Genomic DNA, 14,237 nt, shown 5'->3' on the forward strand with positions numbered 1-14,237 from the left:
GGCCAAGATAACTACCAAGATGAGGGCCAAGATGATGACCATCAATCAGATGGCCCTTCCACGAGTTGGATGAATTTCATACTGTTTTCTGAAAAGGACTGTTTTGAATCAGAATAAGCATATGACTTAGAATTGATAGTGTATTTTATAAGAGGCAAAAACAAGACCCGATCTCTCTGGCCATTTCAGTCTCTGGCATCTGCTGGAGGGACTCTGGAGCCGTGTTTGTTCTCCTTTCTGCAAGGGGCCCCGCAGAGGACTACAAACACTGCCTCCATCTTTAAACAAAAAAGGGGGACCTGTGGATGCCATGGGACAGAGAGAGAGAAACGGCAAGCGTTTCTCACAGCGGCTTGTGAGAATTCAGGGAGTTGTAAGAATGTGATCAATTGTTAAGTATAAACAATCTGCAGGTGGTGTTTTCCTACTTCATCTTTCTGTTCTTCTCAAGGATGGTGTATGAGGAAGGTGTTTTTGTTAGCTAGCCAAATAAATGTATGGTATCACTATAGAAACCACGCTATTCTCTTGAATAAAGCCTTCTCTGCTCTTTCTCCAACACTGCCTGTTCGTGTGTCATTCTCAGCACAAGAGTGACATGTGCCAAATCAACCTTGGAGCAGAGCAGTAGGAAACCAGGTTTCCTTATCACAGTGCTACAGTAAATAAAGCACCTTCTGGCTCTGCTGGTCGCTCCAAGGGTTGGTCACAGGCCCCATGTGGACACGGAGAGGCAGGATGGGGCCCTGCAGGGATGGCTGTGAGAGTAGGGGTACACAGTTCCCCCCCACCCCCAGTGCTGCAGGGTCCCACATCTCCCAACAGCAGCAAGGTCAAACCAGTAAGAAAATAAAGCTTTATTGGGAAAAGCAGCATCGTACAAAGAGCTGCAGCTTAGAACCCTGAGAAGTTGCTCTGCCAGGTCTGAGAACAGCAAGAGGAAACCAACAAGGGGCTGGGGGGAGCAGGACCTGCCTCTCTGTGTGAGCAGAGAGGTTCCTCCAAATTGTTTCAGAGCACCCCATGGCAGTAGCACCTCCCTCTGGGGTCCCTCTCATCCCAAACCTTCCCCAAGTTTGGGAAGTTTGGCAGGGATAGAAGAAAGAGGAAAATCTCATTTTTTTCATCTTCCTTATCCCCCATTCCCTTGCTCTGTCTGCAGGGACCGGCACCCACGGTGAGCTCCAGCCCTGTCATGTGTCACTAGTGTGATATTTGCATATGCAAATCAAACAGGTTAATTTACACGTCTGTCCCCATCAGCTCTTGTTAAAACCCTGCACTCCACGCCTGCCTCCGCACTGAGGTCCCACTGCACCATGACAGCCTCAGCTGCAGCTCCACTTTGGCACCAGCCTGGGGCTTGCCAGCCTGGCTATGGCTCAGCACGGTGGCTCTGGCTCAGTCCCTCTGGCACAGCGTCACCACTCGCCCCTCACACAGCCAAAACACGGGGTACAGGGGCTCAGTGAACACACTGTGGAAGGAGTGGATGAGTTTTGTCCTCTCCCCAAGGCCGTAGAAGGAGAGGAGCCCCTTGCCATAATCCAGGCTGACCCCCAGGTTCTTGTAGAGCTGCTCCTCGATTTTCTGGGCGCGGCCCTTGTGCCAGGCCAGGTAACAATCCTCCCGCACCTGCAGCCCCCAGGAGCCCCCGTCCAGGCCGATGTTGAACCTGTGGCCCTGCTGCTGCTCCTGGGGGAGCCCCCGGTAGGTGACCCCCAGGATGACGGAGTGGCTGGAGATCTTCACCTCCCAGTAGTGGTGGCCGGGGCCGTAGCCCTGTGTGCACAGCACCTGCCAGGGCTCGAAGCGGGGGCCCTGCCCCTGCCCAGGGACCGTGCCAGGACGGTGCTTGGCTTTGTGGGCACCTTTGGACAGCTCCAGGTACTTGTTGGCTGTCTCGGGGTCGAAGGTCAGGTTGCGGTGGTCTGGGGGGAGCAAGGGCATGGATGGAGCTGAAATGCTTCATCAGACCTTTATGCCCTCCCAGCAGTGATGGGGTTTAAATTCTGTAGGGCTGGCTCCCGAAATAGAAGGGAACAAGTTGTTTGGAGGGGAAGGGTAATGGGGAGGATGCAACACCTGCCCTAGATGGAATGGAAAAGTCCAGAAACAGCTGCTGAGGCACTGAGACATGATGCTTTGCACAGTCCTTGCACAACCCAACTCACAACCGAGTGGCCATTGTGACCACAGTGGCTCTGTGGCCATTTTGACAGGGATGTGCTTGGTTTTAAGAGCAAAAAGTACCAGTGTGGGTTGGGAGAGGGGGAGAAAACCAGGTGTTTAGTGAGCAAATATGGTATTGCAGGGAGTTACTCTCCTCTGCATGGGCTGTGAAAGCTCCTGCCATGGGCATTCCCTGGCCACCAGCACCCCACCTTCCTCCCCCAACACCTGGGCCTGGCAGCTGGCTGGGCTCCTGCCTGCTGCCCATAAATAACAGGGGGTTCCTATAATAACCCTAAGAATGTTCTGTGGGGCCTGATGGAGGAATTCCTACAGGTCCCATAGTCAGCAATTGCCTCCTTGGCAAGAGTGACATGACCAACGTGGCCTGAACATTATCCAGACCTCTTCCCAACAGGGAGGAGATGGGAAGAGGAGGACAGAGGAATTTCCTAAAAAACACAGGAGAGGGATGGGCCTGGGGAGGAAAGGGGTCATGAAGGACTGTAGCTAGGAATGCTGAGGCCATATCCCTGGATAGAGAGCAATGACTGCAGGCAGGGCCCTGGACTGGGGCTGTGCCATGCAGGGCAGTGACTGATCCAATATCAGACAGCCTCAGTTCCATGGGAAAGCACTTCCTGGTGCTGCTAATCTCCCTAGTGGGTCCTTTCCCACCCCAGCCCATCCACCCTGCCCATCCACCACCCTTCTCTGCTTTTAGGGAGACACATTGGAAGAACCAGGGAAGGAGGCCCTGTCCCTGCAGCCACAACCACCCTCCTCCTGGGAAGGAGCCTGGCTTGGTGACATCTCTTCCTGCAGGGGACCCCAGTGAGGTGCTGTCCCTCCAGCCCCCCGTGCTCCTTACCCTTCAGAAGCTCAGCTCGGAGCTGACATTTGGGGAGAGGGGCCACAGCCTTCTCTGCCAGCTCCTGGGGATGCACGGGGCCTGTGGAAGATGGAAACAGGCATTTTGAGTAATGCCACCCAAAAACTTATTTCTTCCTGGCTTCATGGAAGAAAAGGAGAAGAAGGAGGAAGTCCATTGTATCCAAACCTGGGAGCAGGCATGTGCCAGCAAGGAGGGGCCACAGGGAGGCCACCCAGCTCATCCCACTTCACCTGCTGACCAGTGAGTGTGTGTCCCATCCCAAACCCCCGTGCCCAGGAGCTGTGTCCCCAGCAGTGACACAGGCCAGACTCATCTTCAGGATGACTCAGAGCCGTTCAAAATACCCCTGAGAGCAGGAGTTACCTTGGTCAGCAGGGCTTGGGGCTTTGGGGGCCACAGAGCCAGGCAGGTCCTCCAGCAGGAGCCTGGAGATGCTGGTGAGGATCTCAGAGATGGGCTTGATCACAGCAGCCACATCAAACTCCACAGGCACCAGCACCTCTGGGCTCTCCAGAGGTGGGAGCAGGGGGAACTCCTGTGGACAGACATACAGACGCCGTGCACCAGTCTGGGGAGGACTGTGCAAACCCATTTGCACTCACCCTGTGGGCAACGGGGGCATCCCAGCATTGCTCACACAATTTCAGGGACCCCCAAAAACCAGCTCTTCCCCACAGCCCCAGCACATCCCTGAGCCAAACTGAGGATGTTCCCAGTGGGAGTGGGTTGGACATGATTCTGCTGGCATCAAAAGGGTGCAGGCCCAAGCAAACAGGAGGACACAGTGCCAGGGTGGTACCTGCAGGAAGGTCCTGTGGTCAGGGCAGGCCAGCAGGCTCTGAGCCCTCTCCCTGTGCTGGCCAAGGACATCCAGGCGGTCCCTACACACGTTCCAGTTCTTGTCTACACGCTCCAGTGCTGCCCTCTGCTCTTGCTCAATCCTGGCCACTGTCTGACACCGGAAATCCTCCAGAGCTTTCTTCAGGTGGGTGAATTTGCTCTGGATCCCATCTTTGAGCTCAGAGCAGTCCTGGGAAGGAAGAGCCATGAGAACCAGTGTGCTCCCCCACACAGGCCAGCACAGGGAGGCTGCAGTGTTACCTTGATGCTCTCTGTCTGCATCTCCAGCTCCTTCATTGCCAGCTCAATCCTCTCCGATTCCTCCTGGGCTTTTTCCAGGGATTCTTTTAAAAAGGTCTGTGAAGGGAGGCATAGAATGACATAGAATAGTTGGAAAAGTCCCCCAAGATCATAGAGTTCAGCCTATGACTGAACACCCTCAACTAGCCCAGAGCACTGAGTTTCATATCCAGTCATTTCTCTCAGTTGTGTCCAGTTGCACATCCTGTGGAACAGCCCAATGCTGCCCACCTGGCCCCCAGGACCCTCTCAGGGCTGCAGGACAAGCCTAAAAGGGAATGAGGCAGTTTGGGAAGGGGACACTGCGTCAGGATAACAAAGAAATGATTTTTTGTGCTGCCTTTCACCCCATTTTTAGCTGTTTCCTCTAGATCATAGGGTAACAAACACATAGGGCACCGTTCATCTCGTGCTGCTGGATTACCCAGCTCACTGCTGCTCCTGGCAACACCTGGTTCCTCAAGGAGCAGCCAGGCACTGGCGGCACCTCCCTGGCCAGCCCCTGTCCATCTGAAGCTGGGCAGCGTGGCACACAGAGGGACATCACGTCCCTGCAGCAGGACACGGGGCAGTGGAGGTGGATGTCGTGCGTTCCTGAGCTGTCACAACACCCCCCGTTCCCCCGTGGCCCCAGCCGCGTCACCCACCTGCTTTTTGGCTCGCTCCTCCTCGAAGAGCACCCGCCGGTGCCGCCGGCAGTCCCGGACGGTGCAGATGCAGCAGATGCAGCGCCGCTCGTCCTCGCAGTACAGCTCCAGCGGCCGCCCGTGCTGCCGGCACAGCTCGGCCGGGGCCGCCTCGCAGCGAGCCGGGGCCGAGCCCCGCTCCTCGCTGTCCCGGGCCAGCTCCACCACGCTGTGCAGGGTGACATTCTTCTCCAGCTGCGGGCGCCGCTCGAAGCCCCGGCGGCACTCGGGGCAGGTGTAGCTCGCGTCGGCCCCGGCGGGCGCCTGCCTTTGCTTGTCCCAGTGGTCGCTGATGCAGCTCTTGCAGAAGTTGTGGCCGCAGGGCAAGGTGACGGGCACCCTGAACAGCTCCAGGCAGATGGAGCACACCAGCTTCTCCTCCAGCTTCTGCGACATGGGTGATGCCATCCTGCCCGCGCCGCAGATCGGGGCGAGGAGCCGGGGAAACAGAAACTCGTGAGCGCAGAGGAAGAGGAGGTGGTGACGCCGTGCCCAGAGGCGGGGCTGGGCTCCCGGCCACACGCACTCCTGAAGTGACACCCGGTGGCTGTCCCCTGGTCACACTGGCTGTGCCACAGGCTGCTGGAGCTGCTCCCCGTGCAGAGGGAGGGCTGTGAAGCACGGTGAGAGACTCCGGAGAGGATGGAATGCTGCAGTGACAGCACAGGGAGACACACAGAGGAGGCTGACAGGCGTCAGAGCAAAGTGTATCTCCATGAACACGTTTGCCGGGCACACATCCATGTGCAAAAGGATTTTCACTCCTTTATTGCCCTTTGAGGGAACTTCCAGGCAGTGTCCTCAGCTCTGCCAGGGCTGGGTCCCTGAGCTGAGCATGGCAGTCCCCTCCTGGCACAGAAACCTCTGTAGAGGCTCCTGCCTGGGAGCCAAGAGGCACCCACTGCTGCTGTGGCCACATGTCACCTCCCTGTGCCCTGGCAAGGCTGTGACACACACCAGCACCATGTTCTCCCCTTGCATCTTTTAAACCACAGCTCCTGCTGTTTGCCATGTCCCCATGCACAGCCACCACCCCTTTTCCTATGAACTTCCTTGCAACCTGTGCACATCAGCACCCTGAAACAGAATAAAGATGCCACCTGGGCTACCCATCCCTGCTCAGGTGGAGTCTCCTGCCTGGAGGCCAGCACAGTGCCTGTGCACTGCAAACCTTCCCCTCATTGTCAGAGAGTTCAGTTTCAGTTTTCCCAGCCCAAGCCTTATCTCTGCACCAGGCCCATGCGTGATCTCGCTCACGTTCCCAGCCTCGTTCTTCCAGCCTCCCCTCAGGAGCAGCTTCCCTTTCACCTGCACAGGTGAGGGCAAGCAGGGACCAGGTCTCTTGCGGATCATCCAGACCAGCTTCCATAGCACAGGCAGGCCCCGAGCCACCCCCCTGAATGCAGGAGAGGGCTTGGGATATGTCACAACTCCCTGCATGTCCCAGCAAGCTTCAGCTCCAAAACATTCCTCTGGGCTGCAGCTGTCAACTCTGACCAAATATTTAGAGAGGCTAACATGACCTGTGTGTCTGCCTGGAACCTGTGTTCCCACCGTGGGCACCTCCCCAGTGCACTCAGCCCAGCTTAAACCAGACCCCAGAATCCTTCAGGCTGAGGAGGAGCTCAGGGAGCTCTGGGGTAACTGGTAACAGCCCTGAGCACAGCAGCAGGGGGGCAGTTCAGCCAATTCTCAGCTGTTTGAAGGCTCCAATTTGCTGGCAGAAAGAACTTCAGAAAAGAAGGCAGAAAGAACCCCGCACTGGGAACCAGAGCTGGGAAGAGGCAGCTGTACCAGCAGGAACATGTTGGTATTTGGGGGTCCATGTCCATGTGAACAGGAAATGCACAGTGCAGCAGAGCAGAGGCTCTCCAAGGCCTGGGAACAGGACCTGCAGCAGCAGTGCCAGGCCACCAGCGGCAGCTCCGCTTCTGCTCCCGCCCACGCCAGGTACATCCTGCCCAGGGAGAGAGGGGAAGGACGCTGAGGTCCATGTGCTTGGGTAGCTGAAGCCACCTCCACAAACACTGACCTTGGGCAGGTTTACCACCTGTGCAGCCACACTCTTCCCAAACTACAACATCCAAGAAGGGAAGTGACTCCGGCCAGTGGAAGGGCTGCCCATCTCTCCTGCATCCTGCTGAGCTCCCCAGCTCTGGGCCAACTGGCCAGGGTAACAGGCTCTTCCCAATAAAGACAGCTTTGCCAGCACTGCTCAGAGAGTGTTTAATCAGACTCATCTCTCCAGGAAGACTGCACAAATAAAATCTGACACAGTCCTGAACCGCAGCACTGTGAGAGGAGGAAATCCAGGCTGGCCTGGCTCTGTTTGCTCCATAAACAGGCAAAAGGAAAACTGTGATCCTTGCAGGGAAGCAAGGGAGAGCATCTCTGGGGAAATGCAGTCTGCCAGCCACTGCTCAGCTCTGCTGCAGAATCAGGAGCAAGGTTTCAGCCTGGCCATGGATTCCCTTTGAATGTTCTTGTTAAGCAGCCCCTTGACCACGCAGCTGCCAGCTGTGAGCACCCAGTGCCAGCTCCCAGCACAGGGGAACTGGGAGCTGAGGGGCTGAGACTTTGTCATTTCCCTCCTGAGGCACTGGGGGGAGCACAGGAAATCCCACGGACACAGAGGGGGACAGCTCCTAGTAGATGCCATAGGTGGGCTCCTCCGTGTCCCGGTACCTGTCCAGGTACCTCAGGGGCTGGTGCCGAGGGAACTTCACCTGCGGAGGGTGGTAGGGGGGCGGCCGCACGAACTCGAACACGGGCTCCCTCATGTCTGCAGAGAGTGACAGGGTCAGCGGGGGGCTCACATCTGAACCCCACACCCCCCTTCACCCACACAGAACAGGGCTGCTCAAACATGCCCTTGGGGTTATTTTAAAATCCTCAGCCAAGGATTAGGGAGTGCTCCTTCAGGCTGCTGTTAGTTTGGAGGAGGATGGCTCAGGAAGGGCTCAGTCTGTGCTGATCCTGGACAAGTGCCAAGACCAACTTAGAGCCTGCAGCCACAGGGCCATGTCCCACCCCCAGACCCCCTCCAGCATCCCCATTCCTTACTGAGCAGCTGATGGAAGGTGGAAGTGACAGAGCTGTCCCACTGACACTGGAAAAATGCCAGCCCTGCCGGGGTCATAGCATCCTTATGTTTTCTGTAGAAGTCAAATGTGCTAAAGGTTCTCATCTTCAGGCTGTAGCTGGAAACAAGACAGAAGCACCAGGTGAACCTCTCCTTGCAGCAGTATGCTGCTCCACATCACCCAGGGCAGAGGTGGAAAAGGAAGCCACTAAGAGGAAATCTCCCAGTGTCTCCAGATCCGTGTACATTTCTGGGCAGGACAAACCACCCTCTAACAGCCTGTTCTGTAACAACAGGACTCTGCAGTGCTGGGATTGTGGCTGCAGAGGACACACAAACCCAAAGCAGCCCTGGAGAACTCTGCAGAGTGACAGGAGCTGCTCCTCTAGTGCAGTGAGAGGTACACAAATCCCACAAGCAGCAGGAGCCAAGCCCAGCAGGTGAGCAGAGGAATTACCACGGCGTGGGCCGAGCGTCCTGGCTGAAGTCGATGGGACCATGCTGCTTGAAGAGCAGGAAGATGAAGCGGTGGTAGCCTGTGCCCATGGCAGGGAAGGGGGGCAGGTAGTGGCACATCTCCTTACCAGCCTTGATGTCACTGCCTGGGATGTTGGTCCTGAACACAAACACATTTACACTCATTTCCCTCCAGCAGATTCATCCAGGACTGCAAATCCCTCTGCCATGCTGTGATGTGATTTCTGGCATGTTTGATAAGGGAACAGATAGCAGAGATTGCTTTCACCACAGGAAAAATCCCACCCAGTGACCAGAATGCTGAGCAGCAGCAACACCTGCAACTCCTGCATCCTTAGCAGGACCCAGAACACAGGGCTAAAGGAGCTGATGGCAGGAGCACCAGGAAAAGCCATGGATTCTGAGCTGTTGGAGGAGTGTCTTTCTGCCCAGCCACAAGGACAGAGCACCTGCCTCTGATGTACTCACACCAGCCAGTGGAGGTACTCCGAGTCTGCATCCCTCAAATGTCCATCTGCCAACACACAAGAGGGAAAAGGGACTTAGGGACACCCTGGTGCCAGCATCCACCCCGAAGTGAGAATGCCCAGACCTGCTTTGACCAGAGGGAGCAGCTCAAGACCCTTCAGCATTCCTTCCCTAGCAGAAAAGGAACTCAATCCTATAGGACTGAGTTTAAAACAAGGAGCAAAGAACTCTGCAGATCTAATTCCAGGATTCTTGAAGTCTTCTTGGGCAGCTGCATCCTTCACTGTGCCTTGGTCTCTCAGGGTGAACAGTGTCAACAAAGCTGCCTTCCAGGCAGACTGCCAAGGGGAGTTTGGAGGTAACAAAGATGGGAGTCAGGAAATTGTCTCCTCTATAGTGAGACACAGTTCCTGTTGTGTCACTGTCCCCTCTCTCAACTCTGACAGATTTGGGGAGGCTACAATCTTTCTGCCATATATAATATGTTCCAGTCTAACAGATATAACATCACAGAATCACAGCACAGTTTGGGTTGGAAGGGACCTTAAAGCTCATCTCATCCCACCCCCTGCCATGGGCAGGGACACCTTCCACTAGACCAGGCTGCTCCAACCTGGCCTTGAACCCTTCCAGTGTTCATTATCTCTGTGCAGCCAAAAGAATCAGGAGTTAACCAAAAGCTGAGTGAAACAACCCAGTTTAAACATGTTCCTTTAAAAAACTTGCTGCTCACCTGGATTTGTGAGCAACAAGGTCCAGAGGGAGCCTTTGTCTGCCTCGTATGACACTGCAGGGGGACTGGAAGCCTAAAAGTGCAACATAAAGAGAATGTAAATCACTCACACAACAGCTCCCATGAACTGTGTCTGGGCAAGGCTTGGACACAACACAGACTGGGCATGCCAGGCCACTGAGGAATCCACCAGGGCATAAACAACCATCAGCCCCCTGCCAGACAACCTACAATTTCTGCCCCTATTACATCCATAAAGTATCTTCCTTCAGCACAGAGGAAACACCCTTGTAAAAGGCATCCCCTGGAATGAACCATGCCCGTTGGAAGAATCTGTCAGAAAGAGGCTTCCCAGAGGCTCCAATTTGTTCCCAGCTCCCCTCACACACCTCTGATGGAGTCACCATGTTCCCATAATAGACTGGCACGAGGTGCTCGTCCTCCTGGCTGTACTGCACCCTCAGGGCCACCCAGGGGGTGAAGGTGGCCCCCTGGAACAGGTCCCGGAACACTCCGCAGTGCTTGGCCACGCGCTGCTTGTGGAACGGGCCACTGGTCCTCTCCCACTCAGCCCTGACCTCGTCGAGGGGAATGAGCACTGCAAGGAGAGAGGGAGGATGCAGAGGCAGCAGCTGGACACCCAGAGCAGCTGGAGCAGGAAGGGAGGTGCTGGGGCACTGACCGGTCCGGAGCCGTGCCGCTCGTTCCATCTCAGCATTTTGGTGGTTCTCCCTCAGGATCCTCTTTCTTTCCTTGAGCTCCTTTCTCCGGGACAGCCTCTCACGTGGCAGGCCAATGTCTGTCTGAGGCTCTTCAGGGAGGGGTGAAAAGAGAGGAGGTGAAACATGTGAGCACCCAAACCACCCAAACACAAACCCCTGTGAAACGCCTGAGAGTGTGAGACAGAGAGTTCCAGAGATCAGGATCACAGAAGGGTTGGGGCTGGGAGGGGTTTGGGTTGAAGACCATCCACTTCCAACCCTGCCATGGACAAGGACACCTGCTGTGGTATTCACATGCCCTCTGAACAGAGAGAAGAATGATCAAAACAATTCTTATCTCATTTGCTGCTCCTGTGTTGTGCTCATGTGGAATATGTTCTGGAGATTGTTTACCCAAGGTGGTTGCTTGATTGGATTCTGGTGGAATTGTTTATGCTAATTAGCCTATCACATCCAAGCTGTGTCCTGACTGTCGGGAGACAGTCACGAGTTTTTGAGTAGTATTTTTCAGTAGTTAGAAGTAAGTATGATGTAGTATAGTTACAGTATAATATAATGTAATATAGTATAGTTTTAATAAAGCAAATGCTCAGCATTCCAAAGCCTTGGAGTCAGATGTCAATCATTCCCAGATGTTGGGGTCGCTTGATTTTCAATAACCTCCCATAGCAAAGACCTGCAAGGACAATCAGGACTTGATTCTGTCCCTTCTGCACCTCTATCCCCAGCTCATGGGCCTCCATTCCCAGCTGTGTTATCGGCTGCAGGCCTGAAGCTCTGGCTCCTTGTCTGCACCACCGGGGCTCCAAGGAATCCCTTCTTCACTCCGTGTCTTTTGGCAGCCTGGCCAGCCTCCCTCCCTCTGGAAAACCCCTTTTCCCTGGAGACATCTGCACTGTGCACACGGGACAGAGCCTGTGCCAGAGCCCCCAGGGGGTGGTTTGGGGCCGTGGTACCTGCGGGGGGGTCGGTGTGCTGGCGGTAGGTGTTCCACCAGCGCGGCTCCCGGCCCGCCCGTTCCGCCTGCCGCAGGTAGCGCGCGAAGCTCCGGTACCTCGGCAGCACCTCCAGGTTCCCCACGTCCACGTCCTCGTTGGGCATGGGCCCCAGCGGGGCTGCCCTCTTCCAGAGCACGGCTGGGGGGAACACACATCCCAGGGGGGTCAGAAGGACAGAAACGAGCCGGGGATGGCCAGAGCATGGACAGGGCCAGAGCCATCCCCACGTCCCACAGCCACGTTCACGGAGTCACGGCATGGGCGAGACTGGAAGGGACCAGAGTCATCTGCTCCCACCTCCCTGCTCCAGCAGGCTCATCCCAGAGCACAGAGCACAGGACTGTGTCCAGATGGCTCTGGAGTATCTCCAGTGAGGGAGACTCCCCACCCTCACTGGACAATCTGTTCAGGGCTTGGGCGCTGCACAGGGAAGAAGTTCTGCCTCACGCCCAGGTGGAATTTCCTGGGTGTCGCTCAGTGTCCGTGGCCTCTGGTGCCATTGCTGGGCCCCTGGAGCGGAGCCTGGGCCCTGCTCTGCCCTCCCTGCGACAGGGACACACAGGGACGAGGGCCCCTCTCAGCCCAGCACCCTCAGCCTCTCCCCAGGACAGAGATGCCCCAGTCCCCAGACCATCTCTGTGGCCCTCCACAGGACCCTCTCCAGGAGCTCCGTGTCTCCCATCCCGAGGAGCCCAGAACTGGACGCTGCTCCAGGGGAGGCCTGGCCAGGGCTGAGCAGAGGGGCAGCATCACCCCTGACCTGCTGGAAATGCTCTCCTGATGCACCCGGGACACCAGTGCCCTTCTCGTGCCCTCGGGCACCGTGCTGCTCATGGACAGCTCCTTGTCCACCAGGAGCCCCAGCTCCTTCCCCACAGAGCTGCTTTTCCAGCCGCTCAGTCCCGGCCTGTGCTGGTGCCGGGGCTGTTCCTCCGCAGGTGAAGGACCCTGCACTTGCCTGTGCTGAAATTCGGGCAGCTCCTCTCTGCCCTTCTCCCCAGCCTGCCCAGGCTCCTCTGAAGGGCTCACAGCACTCTGGGCTATTGGCCACCCCTCCCAGCTTGTGGCATTAGCACCGACCCCTCATCCAAGTCATTGAGCAACAAATCAAACAACACTGGGCCCAGTATTGAACCCTGGGGGACACCGCTAGTGACAAGGCCTGGCGTTCGGGACACAGCCGTCCGAGAACACCCTCCCCTTCGTGCCCCCTTCCCCGGTGGGTTTCGGGGCTCCCCTGGTTCTCCCGTCCCTCACCGGCCGTTCCGAAGCTCCGGCCGCCGCGGGCCCCGCGAAGCACCGCGCTCAGCAAGGGCGCCGCCATGTTGTGCGCCGCGCTCAAGAAAGGACCCCGTTGCCATCGTGACGGGCGCAGCGCCACGCAGGCCTGGCTTGGAAGGCCCGCCTGCCACGGGGCCGTCCCTCGTGGCGCCTGACTCGGGTGGTCCCCGCAGTGGGGCTGCCCCTCGTACTGCCTGATTAGAAGCGTTCCCAGAGCCGCAGCTCGTCCCTCGCCCCGGGCTCGCCATCCCCGCCCTTGCCCCGCTGAGGGAAGTGTCCCAAACCTCCTTCGTGCCGCGGGCAGTTCACACCAAGGCTGAGTGCAGGACAAAGCCAGCCCTGCTCCTGTGTTGTTTGTACTGGAGCTCCTGCTTCCCGCAAATACCCGGGAACCATCTGCTTCAGGAGTTTTATAACCCGCAGCCCCTCCTGCAGGGGCTTTGCCCTCACATGCCAGCCCCTGGGAACACGGGCTCCTTGTGGAGCTGTCCCCAAAAGGTGGCGTTTTTAGGAGTCCATGGCTCCCGTCAGCGATCCCACAGCACAGCCCCCTCGTTCTGCAGGAACAGTCGCTTACAGGGTCATGGCCTAAAAAATAGGTTAGAAACTGTTGTAAAATAGTTGATAATTGTTAAGCGTGTACTGTTAGTTTGGTTGTTATGTGGTAAAAGGGGTTAAAGGGTAGTTATGAGCAATCCAGTACTCAATGCACCATAACACCCCTCAGTAAAGCGCACCACGAGCCAGCCCGGCCAGAACTGTCACGGGCCAATCGAGCCCTTAAACCTTCCTGCAAATGAAGGATCCAAACAGAAACCAACCCAAAGGGACAAAAAACAGGATAAAAAGGGGCACCTGCCCCAGGGCAGCTGTGCCGTTCCCCCGGACCCTCGGGGCCGTCGCTGCTGGAGCAGCCCCAGCGCCGGCGCTGCAGCAGCCTGGACGGGAACGCTCCTGCTCGGCCCGGCCCCCGGCTTCAGGCCTTTCTTTTTGTTATAATAAACGCTGAAATCACTTTAGTACCCGGAGTCTGGTTCCGTTTTTAACAGCTTGACACTGAAAAGCTGGATGAGGCTGCAGGGTAGACTGTTTGCTGACCCTGAGACAGCAAACCACATCAGCTTGTGGCATTCAGGCATTATCACCAACCACAGCAAGGTAAGAAGTGCACAAAATCCTCACCAACAGCAAGGAAGTGTTTCCCAATACATCAAAATATGAAATGGAAAACAACTCTCATTCTCTCTTTCCATTTCTCCAAAAATGAATGGAAAACAACTTCTGTGAATTGAGGCTGCTGCTGCCCAGCCCCACGGTCACACCTTGCTGCGGGCCCTGAGCAGCCTGAGCTGCTCTTGCAGCTGCAGTGACACCGAGCAAACGCCACAGCCAGCTCTGCCCTGTGCCAGCTGTGCTGCCCCTGGGGCTGGGGCAGCAGGAGAGGCTGGATCCCCTGGGATGGGACAGGCATCCCCATGGGATGGGCCTGGCTGCCCCACAACACCGCAGAGCGAAGCCAGGGAGGTCACACTATATAAAACACCACAATCCAACTAATTTGAGGTCTTCTGAATACTTCATTC

The 14,237-nt window shown here is 56.6% G+C and overlaps 2 protein-coding genes across 2 annotated transcripts; both read right to left on the reverse strand.

The window, feature by feature from the left end:
• Positions 1 to 850: 850 nt before the first annotated feature.
• TRIM65 (tripartite motif containing 65) lies at positions 851 to 7,242 on the reverse strand. The gene is made up of 6 exons (XM_038157465.1): positions 4,855 to 7,242; positions 4,169 to 4,264; positions 3,867 to 4,097; positions 3,431 to 3,602; positions 3,044 to 3,124; positions 851 to 1,931 (listed from the first exon to the last, which is right to left on the reverse strand). Exons 1-6 carry the CDS (start codon positions 5,299 to 5,301, stop codon positions 1,402 to 1,404), a joined length of 1,557 nt encoding a protein of 518 aa, XP_038013393.1. The 5' UTR covers positions 5,302 to 7,242; the 3' UTR covers positions 851 to 1,401.
• MRPL38 (mitochondrial ribosomal protein L38) lies at positions 7,108 to 12,763 on the reverse strand. Its single transcript, XM_038157467.1, has 9 exons — positions 12,631 to 12,763; positions 11,332 to 11,511; positions 10,336 to 10,464; positions 10,043 to 10,251; positions 9,654 to 9,726; positions 8,921 to 8,966; positions 8,433 to 8,591; positions 7,957 to 8,093; positions 7,108 to 7,675 (listed from the first exon to the last, which is right to left on the reverse strand). The coding sequence occupies exons 1-9, from the start codon at positions 12,695 to 12,697 to the stop codon at positions 7,539 to 7,541; spliced, it is 1,137 nt and encodes a 378-aa protein (XP_038013395.1). The 5' UTR covers positions 12,698 to 12,763; the 3' UTR covers positions 7,108 to 7,538.
• Positions 12,764 to 14,237: the final 1,474 nt, after the last annotated feature.

This window comes from Motacilla alba, chromosome 18 (assembly GCF_015832195.1).
Source record: "Motacilla alba alba isolate MOTALB_02 chromosome 18, Motacilla_alba_V1.0_pri, whole genome shotgun sequence".
NCBI classification, from domain to species: Eukaryota; Metazoa; Chordata; class Aves; order Passeriformes; family Motacillidae; genus Motacilla; species Motacilla alba.